Source organism: Staurois parvus, unplaced genomic scaffold (assembly GCF_062004578.1).
Source record: "Staurois parvus isolate SC_StPar_1 unplaced genomic scaffold, SC_StPar_1.0 ptg000196l, whole genome shotgun sequence".
In the NCBI taxonomy this organism is placed as follows: Eukaryota; Metazoa; Chordata; class Amphibia; order Anura; family Ranidae; genus Staurois; species Staurois parvus.
In genome coordinates this window covers 3,283,359-3,306,176 of record NW_028317992.1, presented here as the reverse complement: position 1 = coordinate 3,306,176, position 22,818 = coordinate 3,283,359, and the positions used below count along the sequence as shown (strand labels likewise).

The following is a 22,818-nucleotide window of genomic DNA, read 5'->3' as shown; positions in this document are numbered from 1 at the left end:
TGGGCAAAAGACAGAGTGCCATCAACCCAAACCAACAAATGACTACAATAAGGTAAAACTAGAGACTATCTAAGATGGCATCCAAGGATACAGATTTAACACATAAGTATAAAAAATATTTCCAAATTTAATAGACATATGATACAAACATTTTAAAGAATCACATTTGATGCTCAACACAGTATTCTTTTTTTCTGACGAACAACAAATATATATTATGAGTGTCCTATTTTATAGATAGCAAGATTCAATTCAATTAATTTCATAAATAAATCCAATCCATGCAATTCCACTGATGTCAATATAGTGGTCTATTTGGTTTATGGCATCATATCTAAAGATACACTCATCTCCCCAAGGGAATAGCTATATACTCCTACATGAGACTGAGGGGTAGAGAGGTCCAGGACTCAATGTTGTCCTATTATAAGGTGCTAATATTGGATGAAACCTCCTCCCTTTCCAATCCACAAAGTACAAATAAGCCATTAGATTCCATGGATAAGCGCTAATTTGTGAAACTCACAAAAGGAGCCATGGCTTTTAGATTTCATCATGCTTAGACAGCTAGTAATATCTGAATATTACAGTCTTAAACTGTTTGTAAACCCTAACAAAAAACTTATCTTGTTTGCTGCTTTTTTGGCCTGTTAAATATACCATGGAAAACAATTTGTTGCATCTGTAATTTCCTCCGGGTTGGTTAGGAAGTTTTTTTTTAGATAGGGGCTGAGTAACAGTCAAGGAACGAGCCAGCTTGATGACTTAGGTAGTTTGGTTACTTCAGGACAGGCAGGAAGGCTCTAACAGGTGAGGGCTTCTGAAGCCCTCCCACCTTTCCATAAATCTGAGAGCTTTCTGGAAGAGGAGTGGAGGAGGGCAGAAGGCCCAGATCTGCATGTTTGAGGAACCCTGGCCAATCCCCTGGCAGGAGGCTGGGCATGGCGACCAGGGCAACCCTCAAATATGGCAGAGCCTAGGGAGAGGTGTGCAGTGTCAGGTGGAAGATGGACTGAGAGGAAGGCTGGAATGAGGAGCCTGGAGAGGAGCCCATCTGTAGGCAGAATTCTGGAAGGGAGGATCTCCTCTGTCCCATCTCTCCTGGGGAGGACATCCTGTCAAGCAGGAAAGGAGCCAGCCTAGCATAAGGCCTGAAGGCAGGCACTAACCCACCAAGAAAACAGGGAACGACAGAATGAATACTCCTACACACCCTGGGCAAGATAAGGGGAGAGGGCAGTCAGGTGCAATACCCAACTATTCTTCATCCAGAACTGTTCTAAGTCTACAGGTCTTGGACCCCTTGCGCAGGGAATACCCTCGGGCAGCTGGGTGAAGAGAAGGTATCATCTGGGGTCTGAGGAGGTACACCAAAGAGCTTTGGATGCTCTTAGAGGAGAGTTGTCCTCAAGTTTGCAGTTTCCTTGGGCATCCCGTATATCCCTTGACCCCATCCAAGTTGTTAACCCCTTAATAAAACAACAAAACCAAGCTCAAGGACTGTTTACTATCTCCAGTCTGCAAAGTGTGGAAGAAAATGTTTGTTGCCTGATTGTGTACAGCTTTAGGGGGATTCAAAACTCAACGACTTCTAAGGGGGTGGTGCTAAATATCTGTTCTATAAATACAAAACATACCTGTTGATCTTGTCAAAAATTCAAACATGCCCTGTGCTCTATGCCTATGTTATTTCAAAAAACTATTTAACCCTCCCAACTCATATTGTGTCAGTTAGTTGATATGCTATGGATAAGAAGACAGTAGAAGTGGTAGTTTAGCAAAAGACAATGAGCAGGGCTGACACCACAAAACTGCTAATATGTTGTCAACCAACAAAAGGAAATTAAGAGCTGAGTGCATTTCTAGTAGATCAACAGATATTTTCCTTTACTTGTAGGGCCTGTAAAGCAGTGCCGGGATAAGGTCCTTAAGCACCAAAGGCAACATAAATTGCAAGTCTTGTCCTCTATGCAGCCTTCTTCTGCTGGAGCACCCAAGGCAGTCACATCTTCTGCCAACGCCTTGTCCCAGCACTGTTTTAAAGGAATAAAACATGAGCAAATGTGCATGTATTACAAAGATATACAGCAAATGTTTTATTCTTATTTAGCTTTGACATATGCTTCAAAGTATTTAGATGTTTTTCCTCTATTCAGTTGACTGCTCAGATTTTTGGATATCCCTCCCCTCCAAGTCCTGGTGACACTGGTCATGGGACAAATAAAAGCAATGTTGTCAATTTACTAAAAGGAAATAGGGTGTTTACTTGCAAGAGAATTTTCCCCAGAGCTTGGTAAATGCGGTGAAAATTCACTTTGCAAAAAGTATCTTTCACATGCAAGGAAAATAAAAAACAGTGTTTTTGTTTCCACATAATTGGATGATGGCAGCCAGCAGGGGCGGACTGACCATTTGGAAACTCGGGCACTTCCCGAGGGCCCGGGGTCAGTAGGGGGCCCCATGAGATGCCCCTGGTACCTTTTTCATAGGCTTTTTTGAGTTTTGGCAAGGACACAGGGGCACCATGATCCCCTATTGCTCGGGGGCCCCATGAGTTGTCAGTCCGCCCCTGGCAGCCAGCAAAGCTTCACCTCAGGGTAGGTGAAAATTCTCTTGAAAAGTAAACAGTCTATTTGCCTTTAGTAAATCAACTGCAATGCATCTCTCTGACTGTGACCTAAACAGCAATAAAGACCTGGCAGGGTTTCTAACCTGTCTCCACTCCATCCCTGAAAAAAGTTCTGACTTTAGTTACAGTTATAATTTTTAAGTCTTACTTGAAAAGATATTTGCCCCCTTATGTACCTTTACTTCTTTTGTCTGAGCCCAACTCTCCAGCTTGCATGGCAGAGAGTCATAACCTTATAACCCTTGTAGTAAACAGAGATTATGGTTTTACAAGTAATTTTACAATTGTTGTTATACTCTTCTTTTGAATGTCTTTTTAGCCCTTGAAGATGAGTTGCTTTATGTTTCACAACACTATCCTGACATGATGGAAAAATGTATCTGCTACATTCACAAGGTTCCATTTAAAGCTTACCAAAAACAAAGAGGAAAACCGGAACAAGCGGAGAGGGAATTCTGTGATGGGTACTCCAGGCTTTGTCATCTGAGGGACACTTTCATTCCATCACTGGTCAATGATGGTCTTCAGGTGTACACCACTACCACAACATGTGACATGAAGGTTGGCTATAGAAAAGAGAGGAAGCAGCAGTATGTTGAAGGTCTTTGCAGACAGTTCTATGGGGACATGGTGAAATTGATTGACAGTCAGCTTAGAAGATGTCAACCACCACTGAAGGATGGGATGGAGGAAATCTTGGAACACCTCTCCCTCTGTACCATGTACTCTGACCTGCAACAGTATGAGTTCCAAGAGGCAGAGGCCATTAAAAACTACATTCTTCAGGATAAGTCTTCAAAGCCAATGGTGGTAGTTGGAGAACCAGGTTGTGGAAAGACTGTCCTCCTGGCTTCTTGTGCAAGGAAGGTAATTAACCAATTTCATTGTCATGATTGTGTATTTTCACCCGTACAGAAATCTGTATGTGGTTCTATGTTAGATTTGAAGGCAGCCCAGATGTGAATCATCTTTTTTGTTCAATCAGTGGTTTGTCTGAAAAAAAATGACATGAATCCCCCATCCACACATTCAAGGTGGATGAGGGAACCCTTAAACTGAGCTATTGGATTCTGACAGCGGGGAGACCCTGCACTCAGAATACACTGACCTGTGCTGCTGGCTATAGCCTGTGGTCCTGACCAAGCGACAAAAATCCAACAGGCCCCTGCTGAACCGGCCACATTTTTGATCCATGTTTAGCCAGATTAACCCCTTCACACGGACTGTACGCAAATATGTGTCTCTACTGGAATGGCTGTTTTCTGTGAGGCCGCTAATTTGCCTACCTGCCTTTGTGCTGGGAGCATGAGACACCAGGGTCTCACTGAAAGTCCTGGGTCCTGTTCTAACCATCGGGACCTGTGACTCCTGATTCCGGGTCACCTGATTGCTGTGATAGTCTCTGACTGGCTATCACAGTGATCAGTCACTGTGAAACCCACCCCCATGTTTTCTCTCTCTGAATGGAGGAGAGAGATACATTGTATCTCTATCTGTCTTTTCAAAGAAGAAAAAAAAAAAAAGTAAAAATAATTAAAAAATAAATAATAATAATAAAAAAAAAAAAACAAAATCAATGTTTAATCAGTGGCACGGTTAGAATTTGAGTCAAGGTCGAGGTCAGTGTTATTATTAATTTTTTTTTTGGTCAGGATTTTTTTACATTTTTAAATTAGTATCAGTGTCAATGGCAGGATAAAAAAAAAAGCAAAAGGCGCATGTGTTTTTTCTTGATTTTTGGTTGATATTCTGTCTCTATCATATAGACCCTTCATTTCTTTGTAAGTAGGCACACTTACAAAATCTGCAGGGGATCAAATAATTATTTTTCCCACTGTATCCATATTTATTAAAAAAAATAATAAAGCCCAACTCCAACAGGAATAAATGCTTTCATTTTGGATACCTTAAATCAGGTATAGAGCTTCTCTCAGGTTTTTGCTGCTATCCATGTCCCTATTGGGAATATTTCCGCTCACATCCTTTTAAGAAGGGTGGTGCAGACAGACAAAAAGCCTACTTTTTACAGGGGAAGGGTTAGAACGTCTAAAAGGGTGTTTATTCATGTCTGTGTCTTCCATCCCTGGTAAGGATTGCTCAAGCTATTTCTGCTATAGGTATTACAAGGACAGCAAGTGATCTTCCCAATAGGAAGAAGAGCGGTGGAGAAAGCACGGGTCTACAGAATGGATGAAGCAGTAGCAGGGGGATCTTTGTACAGCAGGTCCTCTCCAGTAAGGAGACCAATCGGAAGCGCAATAGTGACATCCAGGGGCGGACTGACCATTTGGAAACTCGGGCACTGCCCAAGGGCCCGGGGTCAGTAGGGGGCCCCATGAGATGCCCCTGGTACCTTTTTCATAGGCTTTTTTGAGTTTGGGCAAGGACATAGGGGCCCCATGATCCCCTATTGCCCGGGGGCCCCATGAGTTGTCAGTCCGCCCCTGGTTACATCTCCAAATCTCACTCCAAATCTGGTGAGATTAGCAGTCTCACAAAGCAGTGCCTTAAGCCATCCATAGATGGTGCGATTTTCTTTCCTGCAACCATGGGTTGCACATTCCCCCATCCCTTTAAGGGAGCCATTTTGTTCTCCCTTTGGGGGGGCGAGGGAGCAGTCCTCACTGGGAGAACACAGTGATTACTGTTAGTGGGTATAATAGTTGCTAGCAATAATAGCATGTAAAATTGGACAGGTTGGTTGTACCCAAGTTGATCGATCAATCAACTTGGGTACATTCAGCTTGCCCATACATGATTTGAATCTCGGCTGGTCTCTGTTGAACCGACTATGGCCGGCTTTAGATTCCCTCTGCACACCTGCATGTCAGGAAGTGCAGACTTTTCACTTCTCACTGAGTAGGCATTCTAAATGACAAACATATTCCTTGTTTACTTAATGTATAGTCACAAAAAATGAAAACTAGTAAAATGTTTCTCTCTGTATTTAAATTATCTCTTTTTTTTTTCTTTTGTTTCCAGGTACGGTTATGGCTTAGAGATTGTGATCCAATAGTGGTAGTTCGATTTGCACCTGCATTTGGGGAATCACTAACTCTATGCAGGCTATTGACAGGACTGTGCCAGCAGTTATCAGACATCTACATGGCACAAGTTCCTTTACATCTTGATGATATCAATAAGATAACAGGATGCATTCATAGTCTGCTGTCACTGACCTTCATGGAAAGACCTCTTGTCCTAATAGTTGATGGCATAGATAACCTGACTCATTGTGACACTGGTGACATTTTTTGTTGGTTGCCTTCCCTTCTTCCAGAGTTCTCAAAATTGATTGTATCCATGTCCCAGGAAAGATTTTTAGATCAGAATGAGTGTCAGATATTGAGACAGATCTACTCAATCAAAGTGCAGCCAACAAGGAAAGAATGCAATGACAATCTCAAGGTGAATCTTTTAAAAGAAAGAAGGAAAATCACTTCTGGGCAACAAGTTTATGTTAACAGATCCCTGACAAATTGTGCTACACCTCTTCAGATGCATCTGGTGCTTAAGGACGTCATGGGATGGAAATCCCACCAAGATGTTGATGAACGATCTCTTGGCCAAAGCATCCATAAACTAATTGAGAGATTATTCCATAAATTGGAAATTAAATATGGTTATGAGTTTGTCTTCAGGGCATTAAGCTACATAACATTGTCAAGATCTGGGATTGGAGAAGAAGAGCTTGTAGATGTATTGTCAGTAGATAACATGGCCCTTGCCCAGTTATATTATGTATATGACAATGTGTCTAGCTTGAGAGTCCCTGACTGGCTTGTAACCAATATCTTACTTGACCTAAAGGGTTGTGTTTCATCTAGAATAATTATGGGCTGCAGATTAATATGGTGGACAAACAGGCTTTACCAGCAAGTTGCTGTTAAGCGGTATCTCAATGACCAGGAGGTAATAAGGAACATGCATGAAAATATGTGTGACTATTTTAGTGGACGTTGGGCTGGAGGAAGAGCCAAGTTGATTACTATGAAACCAAAACTAAGTTCACAAAGTGAAAATCATAGGTCAAAATCAATCCCCAATGCACAAAATAAGTTTTACATTGACCGACGGCTTCCGTCTCAACCTTGGCTTTTTGTTGTACATTCTGGGATGGAACAAACATTCTTTGCGAATACAAAAAAAGCTTTTGATTTACCTTATCATCTAAAAGAATGTGGGAAACTAGATAGTTTATACAATAATGTGTTGATGGTTCTTTCTTATTACAAAACCCTCTTAAAATCTGGTCACCTCAACGCCTTGATCTGGAGTGTAAAAGATGCAGCCACACAGATTGGAAGGGAAGAAGTCAACCTAATCTCCAACATACTTCAAGAAGCAAGGTGTCTGCTGACTGAAAATCCTAATGCTTTTGAAGTGATTGTACAGTCCAGATTGGTGCCTCTCTTGTCTGTATATCCATGTATTTTTACGTTTACCAAGCAAATCTTTTGTGAAAGCATCAAAAGTTCTTCCATGGTCATCTGGAATTCTGCCCATTTTAAAATACCAGCTATTAAAGTTCAGTTCCAAGAATCATCTCAAATTGTCAGCATCCTGAATGCGAAATCAAAACCTGAGCTAATTGTGGTTTTTCAAAATGGCCATATTTACACTTGGTGTAAGGGAAAGGATTTAGAGCGAAAGATAGAACTTGGCATAGAAATTATTAGTGCCACTTTGGATAGTGAAGGCTGCTATTTAGCACTTTGCACCACCAGACAATCAATCGTTCTTCTTGACTGTTCTTCCTGGGCACTTTTGAATGAATACTTTTATGCCCATAGGGAAACTGTGCTTACCCCCAAAAAATATCACTTAGCTAACAGTTGTCTGTTTGTTTGGTATGAAAACACTCAACAGGTCACAATTTTCAATATTGTTTCTGGTGAAAAACTGAAAGAACTTTATTTTGACCAGAAATGTAATTATTTTGCATGTATTGGTGATAAACAATATTTATCTCTGGTGGAATCAAACACACTTCACCTTTACAGCACTAAAAATATTTGCCAAAAAATAATCCTGCAGATGGACACTTTGAAGCATGCCATATTTGAAGTTTACATCCACAAACTGTGTGTGATTGTGATTGACAAATATGGCAATATCAGAATATGGAACATAGAAGATCCATGTAAGCCACAGCTTTTGGATGAACTTAATTCTACTGATGTACAGGAAGAGGTGTATTCTACAGAGTATGCTCCAAAGATGATTTTAGTCTGCAGATCCACCACCTTCGAAGTATGGAAAATGTCAACATGGGAGAAGGTCACTTTCAAGAGTCCACACCAAGACAAAGTTATGTTTTGCACGTTTTCTCACTGTGGAAATGGGATCATTGCTACAGTGGAGAATATTCACTCTTTGTTTGTCTGGAGTATTACAAATGGACAGTTGATTTCCATGATTAATCTTGAATCTCAAGTGTCATTACTCATAAAGAGCCTGGAATTCAATTTATTGGGAGCGGTAACCAATAGCAATTCACTGACGTTGTGGGATATGAAATCAGTCAGCATTCCAACTGCTTGCTTTCAAACGGGAAGGCCAATTCAGTCGTTAATTCTTTGTCCTCTCGGCAGCCATGCCTACACGTCAGATGGTTCAGATATTGTCTGCAAATGGAGCATTCCGAGCTGTAGAGTGTTAGCCTGTTTTCAGCACAGAGATGTTGTAGAAATGATGAGAGTAAGCCCAAATGCAGAACTTTTGATAACGTCAGAAACATCGGGAGGAATTTACATCTGGAAGACAGACTCTGGAATAAACACACATTGCATCCACAGCAGTCCTATATCTCAGATGCTTATAACACCAAATAGTAGTTTTGTGGTCACTCTTTGTGAAGGTGGGGGGTCAAAGGTGTGGAGGTCTCTAACAGGGTCTGCAGTATGCAAGATACATACATTTGTAAGTTCAGCACTCATAACTCCGGAAGGCACCTTTGTTGTTGGATTGAATAATAACAGACTTTTAGCTATCAGCTCATGGTCTGGATTTGTGTGTAAGAGCTTCTGCTGTGATGATGGCACTAGTTCCATTGTGGCATTTCAGTGTCTTGCCAACCACCCGGACTTCATTGTCATGCTGACTTCAAGTGCCGATCTCTACACATGGAATGTGGTGGAAGAAACGGTGTGCCACCAGGTCAAGCTATCCATTCAACTTTCACCTCCTCTTCCTTTGTTTCAAATCTCATCCAACGGAGATTTCGTTGTTATAACCCTCAGTGGAACAATCAATGTGATCAATTCGCTGGTAAGAAAACATTATGTCTTGCATTCGCCCACCTCTATATTGCATCAACATCTGACCAAAGATGGTAAATACCTCATTTATGTTTGTCATGAGCAGTCGAGTAAATGCAAGTGTGATTTTCATGTCAACCCTGTACTTAACATGACAGAAGTGCACAGCGGAAAAAAGATTGCCCAATACCACCTTGGTAAAATTCCATGTGTCATGATGGCATCGGATGAGGATGGTATGATGTGTGTTGGATTTGAAGATGGCACCCTTGGCTTGTTCTCAATAGCTGGAAAGAGGAAGGTTAATACGATGCTGAAAGACTTCCTGTCCTTCAACAGTAATCAGGAATCCACAGATATGGACTGTGTACAGATTTATCAGTGTAAATCATCTGCAGATATAATATGGGACGATTCTGTGAAATTCTGACCTCAGTCTTGGCTGTTCATCAGATGAAGACACTGTATTAGTAGACTGAGGGGGCGATTTACTAAAACTGGAGCACTCAGAATCTGGTGCAGCTGGAAAAATCTGAAGAGACAAGCGAGCGCTTATAACAAAATAAATCTGCTAAACACCAAAAGGTACCATATAAAACCTCCAAATAAATAGTAAAAGCAGGGTGTAGCGCTAAAAGACAATAAACGGTACTTATATCAAATGATGGAATAATAAAATCAAGTGACTGAATGGTGCAAGAACCGTGTCAATGGTGGATGCATGTCTACATCATAAAAAACGCATGAAACCAGCTTATATAAATAAATTGAAATAAAGTGCAGCATAAAGTGATAACCTTGTCACTGTTTAGTGACCAATCAAGTGCAAAGTGCTAGACTAAAAAATCAAGCAATAGTCCACAATAAAAAGTGCACAGGAGATCCAAACGATCTTCAAAGTCCAGTGGTCTAGTCTGGTGCTATGGTGATTAAAGTGATAAGATTGCGCACTCACCAGATGCGCAATCAAAATTAGGAAATATCAATTCCAGAGGACTGAAGATCCCTCAATGGTCTGGTCTTGGTCACTGCCTGGTATCCACTGCCATACGTGATGCAGCCGCTCTGTGGATATTAGTAGCTCACAAGGAGCTCCAAAAAAGGAGGCCAGATAGTGTGATACCTTCTAAACAGGCGGTGTTTATTCAAATATTGGGCATACAAAGAGTATAAGCAAACCAAAAAACACTGACCATCTGAAGATGGCCGCCGGGTCTCTCTTGGCGCCGGCGGCGTGACGTCACAACTCCGTAACAGGCATGGTAACCAGCTTCAAACTTCTGATTGTTCAATGAAGGTTTGGCAATAAAACCTGGGAGCTGACTGGTTTCTATAAAGAGTTCCGGCAGATTTTGCACTCTCCAATTTTAGAAAATAACCCCCTGAAGATTTAAAGTGAAGCCAATGTTGACTTGAAACTAAACCAGACCAAAAGCAAAAATACATAGTCCTTTCAAGTATCCAATATTGCTAATCGAAGTAATAAAAGACTGAGGGGGTGAGGTGGGGGGTTGAGAGGGGTTGGGCTCTGTTTCCGCCACCCCCCTCTGCCAATCCCTCCACTGGCTTCCGATTGCGCAACGGATCAAATTCAAAATCCTAACGCCGACGTACAAAGCCGTTCATAACACTGCCCCAAACTACATCACCGACCTGATATCCAAGTACCGCCCAGCACGCACACTCCGCTCCTCACAAGACCTCCTTCTCTCTAGTTCCCTGGTCTCCTCCTCCCATGCCCGCCTCCAGGACTTCTCCAGGGCATCGCCCATCCTCTGGAACTCCCTGCCCCAACCCATCAGATTATCACCTACTCTCCTCTCCTTTTGGCGCACCCTGAAAACCTATCTCTTCAGGGAGCCTACCCCACCCCCTGTTGACTTGCCGATCTCCTCCACTCTTCCTACCACTCCATCCCCCACAGCTATCTCCTCCTGTACCATGATCCCCTCCCTCCTAGATTGTAAGCTGGAAAGAGCAGGGCCCTCGATCCCCTCATGTTTTGCATTGTATTGGTATTGTTCTCTCACATGTTCTGTCTCCCATTGTAATGTACAGCGCTGAGCGAACTATTGGCGCTTTATAAATACTGTATAATAATAATAATAATAAAAGACAATGCTTATACCATTAAGGAAAATTCAAATTATTGCACTCACAAACTACTCAGAAATGGTCTTGGAAGAGGAAGCATTCTAGCTTTAATCTGCTGTGTTACCTGGAGACAGCTGTGGTATATGGCCAATAAAGATATTATTATTATAATACCGGATTTATATAGCAATGGTATAGGCAGCGATTTACAACATAAGGGCAGACAGTACAATTACAATGCAATTTAGTATAGTAGAAATCAGAGGGCCCTGCTCGTTGAGAGCTTACAATCTAAGAGGGGGGGGGGGGTGAAGAGATACAAAAGGTAACAACTGTGGGGGATGGGTTGTTGGAGAGAATAAATGTACAGTTGTTAGATGGGGACAGAATAGATCTCTCTGAATAAATATGTTTTCAGGGATCATCTAAATGTGGACAAAGTAGGAGATAATCGGACACATTGGGGTAGGGAATTCCAGAGAATGTTAGAGGCTCTAGAGAAGTCCTGAAGGTGAGCATGGGAGGATGAAACGAGGGAGTTAGAGAGTAAGAAGTCTTGGGAGGAACGAAGAGAACAATTTGGTTGGTATTTTGAGACATAGTGATGTAGCTGGGGGTGGATATGACAATAGTGGTGCCCAGGGGCGGACTGACAACTCATGGGGCCCTCGGGCAATAGGGGATCATGAGGCCCCTGTGTCCTTGCCCAAACTCAAAAAAGCCTATGAAAAAGGTACCAGGGGCATCTCATTGGGCCCCCTACTGACCCCGGGCCCTCGGGCAGTGCCCGAGTTTCCAAATGGTCAGTCCGCCCCTGGTGGTGCCTATAAGCACGTCTAGCCAGGGGCGGACTGACCATTTGGAAACTGCGGCACTGCCCGAGGGCCCGGGGTCAGTAGGGGGCCCCATGAGATGCCCCTGGTACCTTTTTCATAGGCTTTTTTGAGTTTGGGCAAGGACACAGGGGCCCCATGATCCCCTATTGCCTGGGGGCCCCATGAGTTGTCAGTCTGCCCCTGCGTCTAGCATGCCTATTATTTCTTACCTTGCTTTAATGGTTGCTACTTTATTTACTGAATAAATAAACTTTGAGTTTTGAGTCCTCTAATATGCTTGTATATTTCTGTACATAGGAACAGCAAAACGATATTACATGTAATATATGAACTAATAAAAAATATTAAAGGACTTTGAAATGTAATGATTACTGCTGCACCAAAGAGACCAAGAGACTGGGTGATTGTTTTTCTAATAACCCCATTGAACTACAGTAGATTTTCTATTCATATTTATGTTGAGCTGATATAACAAAGCTTGTGTACATTTGAGTGGTACATTGCTGCCACATGGTGGTTGCTCTAGGTATTACATCTGTGAAAGTTCTCATTTATCCAGGTCATGGTATAGTTGAGTGGTGGCCAACTTTCCTGACATGGAGGGCCTCAAGTGCAACCCCTGACATTGCCAAAGGGCCTGCACATATTATTCAGTGAGTATTTACACTATATTGCCAAAAGTATTGGGACACCTACCTTTACACTTACATGAATTTTAATGGCCCCCCAGTCTTAGTCCGTAGGGTTCAATATTGAGTTGGCCCCGCCCTTTACAGCTATAACAGCTTCAACTCTTCTGGGAAGGCTGTCCACAAGGTTTAGGAGGGTGTCTATGGGAAGGTCTGACCATTCTTCCAGAAGCACATTTGTGAGGTCAGGCACTGATGTCGGACGAGAAGGCCTGGCTCACAGTCTCCGCTCTAATTCATCCCAGAGGTGTTCTATCAGGTAGAGGTCAGGACTTTGTGCAGGCCAGTCAAGTTGCTCCACCCCAAACTCGCTCCTCCATGTCTTTATGGACCTTGTTTGTGCACTGGTGCCCAGTCATGTTGGAACAGGAAGGTGCCATCCCCAAACTCTTCCCACAAAGTTGGGAGCATGAAATTATCCAAAATGTCTTGGTATGCTGACGCCTTAAGAGTTCCCTTTACTGGAACTAGGGGGCCAAGCCCATCCCCTGAAAAACAACCCCACACCATAATCCCTCCTCCACCAAACTTTACACTTGGCACAATGCAGTCAAGCAAGTACTGTTCTCCTGGCAACCACCAAACCCAGACACGTCCAGGGGCGGACTGACCATTCCAGCACTCGGGCTATGCCCGAGGGCCCTGGGTCAGTAGGGGGCCCCATGAGATGCCCTTGGTACCTATCATAGGCTTTTTTGGGTGTGGTTTGAGTGTGGACAAGGACACAGGGGCCCCATGATCCCCTATTGCCCGGGGACCCCATGAGTTGCTAGTCCGCCCCTGGACACGTTCATCGGATTGCCAGACAGAGAAGCATAATTGGTCACTCCAGAGAACACGTCTCCACTGCTCTAGAGTCCAGTGGCAGCGTGCTTTACACCACTGCATCCGACGCTTTGCATTGCACTTGGTGATGTAAGGCTTGGATGCAGCTGCTCAGCCATGGAAACCCATTCCATGAAGCTCTCTACACACTGTTGTTGTACTAATCTGAAGGCCACATGAAGTTTGGAGGTCTTTAGCTATTGACTCTGAAGACAGTTGGTGACTTCTGCGCACTGTGTGCTTCAGCGTGCGCTGACCCCGCTCTGTCATGTTACATGGCCTACCACTTGATGGCTGAATTGCTGTTGTTCCCAGTTGCTTCCACTTTGTTATAATCCCACTAACAGTTGACCGTGGAATATTTAGTAGCCAGGAAATGTCACGGATGGACTTATTGCACAGGTGGCCACCTATCACGGGACCACGCTTGGAGTCACTGAGCTCCTGAGAGCGACCCATTCTTTCACCAATGTTTGTAGAAGCAGTCTGCATGCCTAGGTGATGATTTTATACACCTGTGGCCCTGGAGGTGATTGAAACACCTGAATCCAATTATTTGGAGGGGGGTCCCAATACTTTTTGCAATATAGTGTAGTTTCAGAGACAACAGACACACAACAGGATATAAAAACAAAAACTTAGTTTGTTTTCTACAAGAGGTGGCCAGAAACGGCAGAAATTATACAAGAGATGGTCAGAGACTATAGGCATGATACAAGAGATGGTTAGAGACTGCGTACATCCTACAGGAAATGGCCAATCTCATAATACAAGAAAAGGTCAGAGAGTGCAGCCATGCTGCAGAAGATGGTCAGAGACTGTGAACATACTAGAGCTGTTGGAAACAGGGGACATGGTTCAGGAGAGATAGACTGGAGGCACAAAACATGAGACTGATAAAGATAACTGCTTTAACAAGGCAATAGACAAACTCAGACTGGTGTCTGCATGTGCCCCAAGGGCCACCTAAAAAGTACCAAGGAGCCACATGTAGCCCCCTAGTATTAATAAGTCATCAAAACAGCATGAACTTGTTGGTAAGTAAGAGAACCAAAACCTTTGCTAAGTGGAAGGGTGAGATTGATAATAAAGTTGGAAGTACCTCCACCCAGGGCAGAGCCTCTGTGAACAAAGGGAATTCCCTCCCTGTGAAATTAACCAGTAATCTAAATAAAGTAATTGGGAGCAGAAAACCTACTGCAACCAGCATGTACTGTAACATTAACCATAGGTATATAGATGTACATAGCACAGAAATAATACAAGCTTTATAAAAGAAGAGATTAATAACAGTACATACAGCCATGGCCAAAAATATTGGCACCCCTGCATTTCTGTAATGCACCACTTCACCCAGAAAATTGTTGCAATTACAAACGTTTAGGAATTTTCATGTTCATTTTTTGTTTGTATTGGCATGACACAAAAAAGTGGAGAAAAAAAAGCCAAATCTGACACACAACTAAGTTTCTTACACCTCTCTACTGGAAATTTGGACCATTCTTCTTTTGCAAGCTGCTGCAGGTCTCTCAGATTGGAAGGGTTCCTTTTCCCAACTGCTGTTTTGAGATCTCTCCACAGGTGCTCTATGGGACTGAGATCTGGAATCATTGCTGGCCAGTTCAGTACTCTCCAGCGCTTTGTCTGGAACCATTTCTGGGTGATTTGTGATGTGTCCTTTGGGCCATTTTCCTGCTGTAAGACCCATGTTCTCTGATGGAGATCCATTTTCTGACACTGTTAAGGACCGACCAGTGGTAGACTCTAGCACTCCACAGACCGGGATTCCCCAGGGTGCGGAATCTAAGCCTCGACCTGCTTGTTCACCAGAACCCCTGATGGTGGGGATGGACTTGGAGCAGGCTGAAACCAGGTCGCGGCCCCAGAGTGCAACCAGCTGTGGTAGAAGCACTTGCCGGTGGTACGTAGCAGGTGAGAGCCTGATGTGAGGAGGCGGAGTGAGCGAAGTCAGACAGGCCAGGTCAGTAACGGTGGAGGCAGGACGGTACAAGCGGCAGGCAGAAGGATAAACGGGTCACAGGCCAGGTTCGGTAACAGGAGATCAAACGTACAGGATTAGACAGGAGAATGGTCAGACAAGCCAGGGATCAGAGCAGAAGATAGTCAACGAATCAGGGTCAGGCAGGGTCGGCAACAAGGCAATCTCTCAGGAACACAGGATACAGGAAAAGACCGTATGGCAATTTGAGCACAGTCAGAGCCTGTTTAAATAGGGCGCCCTGCGCTCTCATTGGTGCCAGGCGCGCATCTGCGATCGCCGTTGCCGTCGCGGGCGCCCAGGTCCTAGTGCACCCCGGCATACCATACATGCGTAGACCCGCACGCCGCGGTGAAGCCTGGGGTCCCTGACAGACACTGGGCCCTATATTGCACCCCACAATTCTTTGGTAGTCTTCAGATTTCATAAAGCCATTCACATGGTCAAGACATCCAGTGCCTGAAGCAGCAAAACAACCCCAAAACATTAGTGAACCTCCACCAAGTCTGACTTTAGGGACTGTATTCTTTTCTTTAAAGGCCTCATTGCTTTTTCTGAAAACAGTAGAATGATGGGCATTACCATAAAGCTGTAATTTTGTTTGGTCTGTCCACAGTACATTCTCCCAAAAGGATTTTGGCTTCCTCAGGTAAGTTTTGGCAGACTCCAATCTGGCTCTTTTATGTTTCTGTGTCAGCAGTGGGGTCCTCCTGGGTCTCCTACCATAGCGTCCTTCTTCATTCAGATGGCAACGCATAGTGCGAGCTGACACAGTTGTACTGTGTGCTTAGAGGTAAGCTTGAATTTGTCTGGAAGTTGATTGAGGTTCTTTATCCACCATTCGAATAATCCTTTGTTGCAATCTTTGTGCAAGTTTTCTCTTTCATCCACATCCAGGGAGATTAACTACAGAGCCATGAGCTGTACACTTCTTGACAACATTGCGCACAGTGGACGCAAGAACATTAAGATCTCTGGAGATGGACTTGTAACCTTGAGATTATCCATGCTTTTCCACAATTTGTGTTCTCAGATCCTGAGACAATTCCTTGCTGCTCTTTCTCTCCTCTATGCTCCATGTGGCACACAGAGACACACAACAGAAAGGCTGAGTCCATTTTTCACCATTTTAACTGGTTGTCTGTGTGATTTCTATATTGTCAGCACCTGTTAATTGACACAGGTGAGTTTAATTACAAATTACAGGAGCATCACAAACTTGGAATGCAATTATTTCTTACAATTTTGAGAAGGTGCCAATAATTTTGTCCAGTCCATTTTTGGAGTTTTGTGTGGAATTTGTCAGATTTGGCTTTTTGTTTCTCCACTTTTTGTGTCATACCAGTATAAACACAAGAAATAAACAGGAGAATGCCTAAACATTTGTAACTGCAACAATTTTCTGGGTGAAGTGGTGCATTATCTGACAGGAATTCAGGGGTGCCAATATTTTTGGCCATGACTGTACATCCAATGTACAAACAGGTATTATCAGCAAATGGCCCAACAAGAGTTCTGGTGGAATTGTACTCATACTGTATATCTGGGTATATATACTGTAGGTATCAATAAAGATACCTCCTGATGAATGTTGCAACAAAGATCTGTTGCAGGGACCCTTGAGGATGATTGTGTTGCTGTGTGCGTCTTTCTCTCAGACAGATGAAGACAAGATCAATGGTGATGAGGAGATCCTCCAACCATTGTCCACCAGGCCTGGAACGCAGCTTCTCACCTGCAGAAACTGTGATGTAGCACAACAACTCTAATCTGCCTCTTAATCCCTAGAAGTTTATAATCTGTAATGCAACCTGACCTCTAACTACCAGAAGTGGCCATTGGATGCCTAACCTGGCTTTATCCTGTGCTGGTTATTGAGCACTAACCTAAAACTAGCTATAGAATTGCAGACAGGGTTAACTAACATAACAAGAGCTGTCTATGAACTCTATCGGGTGGCTAAATGGGTATAACTTTCAGCTGGCAGCACTAAGGATGTTGGTTTGAATCTCTGCGTGGGTTTCCTTCCACACTCCAAAGACATGCTGGTAGGTTAATTGGCCCTAGTATGTATGAACATGAGCTAGGGACCTTAGATTGTAAACTCCTTTAGGGAAGGACTGATATGACTATAATATATACTGTATACAAAATGTAAAGTGCTGTGTAAATTGTCAGCGCTGTATGAATACCTGTATTAATAATATTGTAATAAACAGGTTCACCTAATAATATACTGGAAGGTGACCACTACAAATATACAGTAGCACAGACCTAGCTATCTGGCACTGTGCATGTGAATTAATAATAATAGGACAGGTTTGCTGTTCTCACCAGACTTTATATACACTGCTCAAAAAAATTAAAGGAACACTTTTTAATCAGAGTATAGCAACAAGTCAATTAAACTCCTGGGATTCTTCATCAGTTTCAGCTGCTTTGGTGTTAATGAAACAGGTGCACTAGATGGGCAAAAATGAGATGACCCCCAAAACAGGAATGGTTTTACAGGTTGATGAGTGTCACTACTAGTAGTATGAGGTGATAACTGGACCCTACAGAGGTTGCACAGGCAGTCCAACTCCTCCAGGATGGCACATCAATACGTGCCATTGCCAGAAGGTTTGCTGTGTCTCCCAGCACAGTCTCAAGAGCATGGAGGAGATACCAGGAGACAGGCAGTTACTCTAGGAGAGCTGGACAGGGCCATAGAAGGTCCTTAACCCATCAGCAGGACCGGTATCTGCTCCTTTGTGCAAGGAGGAACAGGATGAGCGTTGCCAGAGTCTTACAAAATGACCTCCAGCAGGCCACTGGTGTGTATGTCTCTGACCAAACAATCAGAAACAGACTTCATGAGGGTGGCCTGAGGGCCCGACGTCCTCTAGTGAGCCATGTGCTCACTGCCCGGCACCATAGAGCACGATTGGCATTTGCTATTGAACACCAGAATTGGCAGGTCCACCACTGGCGCCCTGTGCTTTCCACAGATGAGGGCAGGTTCACCCCGAGCACATCTGACGGATGTGAAAAGGTCTGGAGAAGCCGTGGAGAACGTTCTGCTGCCTGTAACATGGTACAGTATGACCGTTTTGGTAGGCATATCCATGGAGGGATGCACAGACCTCTACAGGCTAGATAATGCACCCTGACTGCCATTAGGTATCAGGATGAAATCCTTGGACCCATTGTCAGACCCTACGCTGGTGCAGTGGGTTCCTCCTGATGTGCGACAATGCCCAGCCTCATGTGGCAGGAGTATGAAGGCAGTTCCTGGAGGATGAAGGAATTGATACCATTGAATGACCCCCACGCTCACCTGACCTAAATCCAATAGAACACCTCTGGGATATCAGGTTTTGGTCCATCCGACACCGCCAGGTTGCACCTCAAACTGTCCAGGAGCTCAGTGATGCTCTGGTCCAGATCTGGGAGGAAATACCCCAGGACACCATCTTTTGTCTCATTAGGAGCATGCCTCAACTATGTCATTCATGCACAGAAGCACTTGGGGCCATACAAGTTACTGAGCACCATTTTGAGTTACTGCAATAAAATTTCAGCAAAATGGGCTAGCCTGCTGCATCATTTTTTCTTTACGTTCCTAAAACATTACCCAGTCCATATCAGTATAGATATCCAGCATGATATTTTTCCCCATTGAGATCTAATGTGCTTTCAAAGTGTTCCGTTCATTTTTTTGAGCAGTGTATAATACAATTTTTTTTAATATGAAAGATGATGTTACACCAAGTAAATAGATATCTAACATGTCACACTTTAAAATTGTGTACACTCGTGGAATGTTGCCAAACTACGATGTTTATAAATCTCCATAGGCAACGTTTTTAAAATGTTTACAGGTTATCTAATGATAGAATTATTTCTTACTATAATGTTTGCTGCGATACCTCATATGTTTGGTGCGAACACCGTTTACATATGGGGCGTGACCTACGTATGCGTTTGCCACTGAGTGTGAGCACTAGGGAAGGGGTACTTTAACATTTTTTTTTATATTATTTATTTTATTACTTTTTTTATTTTTACACTGTCTCTTTACATCTTTTTTATCAATTTTATTGCTATTGCAAGAAATTTAAACATTCCTTGTGATAACATTAAAGCATGACAGGTCCTCTTTTTGGAGAGATCTGGGGTCTATAAGACCCAGATCTCTCCTCTACCCTTGAAAAAACAAACATTGATCTGATGCTTTCCCCCCAAAAATGGCATTGTTTACATCTGCCCTAAACTTAAAATTACGTCATGGCGTCGTTTCTGGCCTCCTAGATCATAGAGGTGAACAGAGACAATCTGGTCTCCCTACACCTCTATGGCTGCAACTGCCGGATCGTTTCCTGGTCTTCCCGATGAGACAGGTAAGCCCGAGAACCACTGAAAAGTTCGGACAACCCCTCCCGCTGCATATAAAAGGGATCCAGTGGCTAATCAGCCACTTGGATCACTTTTTTGAGAAAGAGCAGCAGCTGAAAAAAACGTAATGCTGGGAATGCTGCTTGCCTGCAGCGGGACTAAATGCAAATAAAACCCCTGCATGTCCTAGGTATTAGGCGTTATGATTTGTACATTTCTATATTTGAAAATTCATCAGTCCTGATGTATTGACTGCCTGTCTCATTTCTTGAGGCCCTAAAATGCTAGGACAGTACAAATACCCCCCAAATGACCCCTTTTTGCAACATAGACAGTCAAGGTATTTAATAAGAGGCATGGTGAATGTTTTGAAGTTGTAATTTTGTTGTCAGAATTTTTTGGAAAATAAAGAAATTAAATAAAATGTGTTTTTTTTTCACAAAGTTATAATTTTAAGCTATTTCTCACACACAGCATGGGCATACTTACAATTACACCCCACAACAAACTCTGCTATGCCTCCTGAGTATGGGGATACCACATGTTAGAGAAGTTTTCACACCCTAGATCAGGGGTGGGCAAACTTTTTGACTTGAGGGCCGCAATGGGTTCATATATTGGACCCGGGGGCCGGACCAAGAGTAGATGAATGATGTGTATGTGTCATCCATAGTAAGTATAGTAATATTCCCCCACAGTAAGCATAGTAATTCATCCCCCATATAGTAATTCATCCCCCATATAGTAATTCATCCCCCATAGTAATTCATCCCCCATAGTAATTAATCCCCCATATACTGTAGTAATTCATCCCCCATAGTAATTCATCCCCCATACAGTAATTAATCCCCCATATAGTAATTCATCACCCATAGTAATTCATCCCCCATAGTAATTCATCCCCCATAGTAATTAATCCCCCATATAGTAATTAATCCCCCATATAGTAATTCATTCCCCATATAGTAATTAATCCCCCATATAGTAATTAATTTCCCATATAGTAATTCATCCCCCATATAGTAATTAATCCCACATATAGTAATTCATCCCCCATATAGTAATTCATCCCCCATAGTAATTAATCCCCCATATAGTAATTCATCCCCCATATAGTAATTCATCCCCCATAGTAATTCATCCCCCATATAGTAATTCATCCCCCATAGTAATTCATCCCCCATATAGTAATTCATCCCCCCTATAATAATTCATGCCCCATATTAATTCATCCCCCATATTAAGTCCCCAAGTCCCCCCTGTGTCAATTTACTTACCTTTGCTCTGCGCGTTCCTCTCGCCGTGTTCCCACGCCGTTCCGGTCTTCAGGACGGACTGTGAGAGGAGCCTAGCTCCCCTCACGTTCGTCACGCTGCCCCGCCTACACACATCCTGACAGCCATCCTGACAGTATCACGCTCCACGGGCCGGATTAAAAGGTCCGCCAGGCCGTATACGGCCCGTGGGCCGTAGTTTGCCCATTGCTGCCCTAGATGCATAGAGGGGCCCAAAATCCAAGGACCACCTTCAGGTCTTCAGGTGTTCTAGGGCCATAAATTATATATAAATTACACATCTAATTTTCTGATTACCTATCACATTTTTTGAGACCCTGGAGCACCAGGACAGCAGAAACATCCACAAAATGACTCAACTGTGGAAAGTAAACACTCCAAGGTATGTTCTGAAAAGCATAGTGAGTCTTTTGAAAATGGCTTTTGAAAATACTGGAAAGGAAATTTTTTTTTTTTTACACAGAGTTGTCAATAATATATATCTAACACACATCATAGGCATACTTAACATTACATTGTAAAACACATTCTGCTACTCCTCCTGAGTATGGAGGTACCACATACATGAGATTTTACACTGCCTAGCCTCACAGAGGGATCCAAGGATCACCTTCAGGCTTTTTAGGAGTATAAATTAAGCATCTAATTTCCTGACTACCTTTCACATTTTTGGAGGCTCTGGAGCACCAGAACAATGGAACCACCCACAAAATGATCACATTTTGGAGAGTAAACAACTCGATGTATTTTTTAGAAGGCATTGTGAGCCTTTTGAAGACTTCATTTTTATGCCACAAGTTTTTGGAAAATGCAGAAAGAAAATTAAAATAACTTTTTTTACACAAAATTGGCAGTTTGATGAGATATTTCTCACACACAGCATGGACATACTTAGAATTACACCCCAAAACACATTTTGCTACTCTTTCCAAGTATAGCTATACCACATTTGTGAGACTTTTTAACTATCTTGACTGAACATGTAACAAACAGTGTATATTGTGCGTCACATAAATCAACTAATTGCATAAAAACCATTGTACTGTAATGGTTACCTCTGTACAAATAATCAGGGAATGTAGCTTAGTGTAGCATCACCTATAGCAGTCCCAGCACCTCCATTCATGGAGGCTCAGGATCACACCTCCCCACCTGATCATCCCTGTTTTCCCCTCTGCATCTGTGGACACGGTCCTGCCCGCCGGACCTGACAACGAGATCCCCGACCCTTCCAACGGTGTGGATGTGTCCTCTGCTGCTGCTGCCATTGCAAATGAAAAGGCGCTGGTGGATGCACTTATTACTTCAGTACAAAAAAAATTAAAAATGGAGAATGCCTCTGAAGAGGCAGTGGACATGGTTCTCCCCCTTGGTACTCACAAGCCGTCTTGTGTGGCTAAGGTGTTTCCCTATCCCAATTAGATTGACAAATTTCTCTACAAACATTGGGAATGTCCAAAGCAACCCTTTGTGGTACCAAAATGTTTTGCCGTGCGTTAACGAGGAATCCCTTCTGAAGAAGTAGACCGCTCCGCCTCTCATGGATCCTCCCATTTTCAGGTTGAACAAAGCAACCATGATACTGGTGGAGGAGTTTCCTTTTATATGGATCTGGCTGACAGGTAGAGGGAATCGGTCTCCTGCACCATGTTTACTATTGCCTGTACAGCTCTACGGCCTGTTTTGGCCACAGCCCTGATATCCTAGACATTCTATGAATAGGCTAAGCTCATTCACCATGGCCTGGGTGGGGAAAAAGTTGCTCCGGCTTACATGGAACTGGCAGACCAGTTGCTCCCAGGTCTCAAGTTTGT

At 43.2% G+C, this 22,818-nt stretch overlaps 1 protein-coding gene and 1 pseudogene across 1 annotated transcript; one reads left to right on the top strand and one right to left on the bottom strand.

Moving 5' to 3' along the window:
• Positions 1-3,241: 3,241 nt before the first annotated feature.
• On the top strand, positions 3,242-11,251 carry LOC149461630 (NACHT and WD repeat domain-containing protein 2-like). The gene is made up of 2 exons (XM_089678028.1): positions 3,242-3,496; positions 5,612-11,251. The coding sequence occupies exons 1-2, from the start codon at positions 3,257-3,259 to the stop codon at positions 9,317-9,319; spliced, it is 3,948 nt and encodes a 1,315-aa protein (XP_089534154.1). The 5' UTR covers positions 3,242-3,256; the 3' UTR covers positions 9,320-11,251.
• A 4,524-nt stretch (positions 11,252-15,775) lies between these two features.
• Positions 15,776-22,582, bottom strand: LOC149461629 (uncharacterized; annotated as a pseudogene).
• Positions 22,583-22,818: the final 236 nt, after the last annotated feature.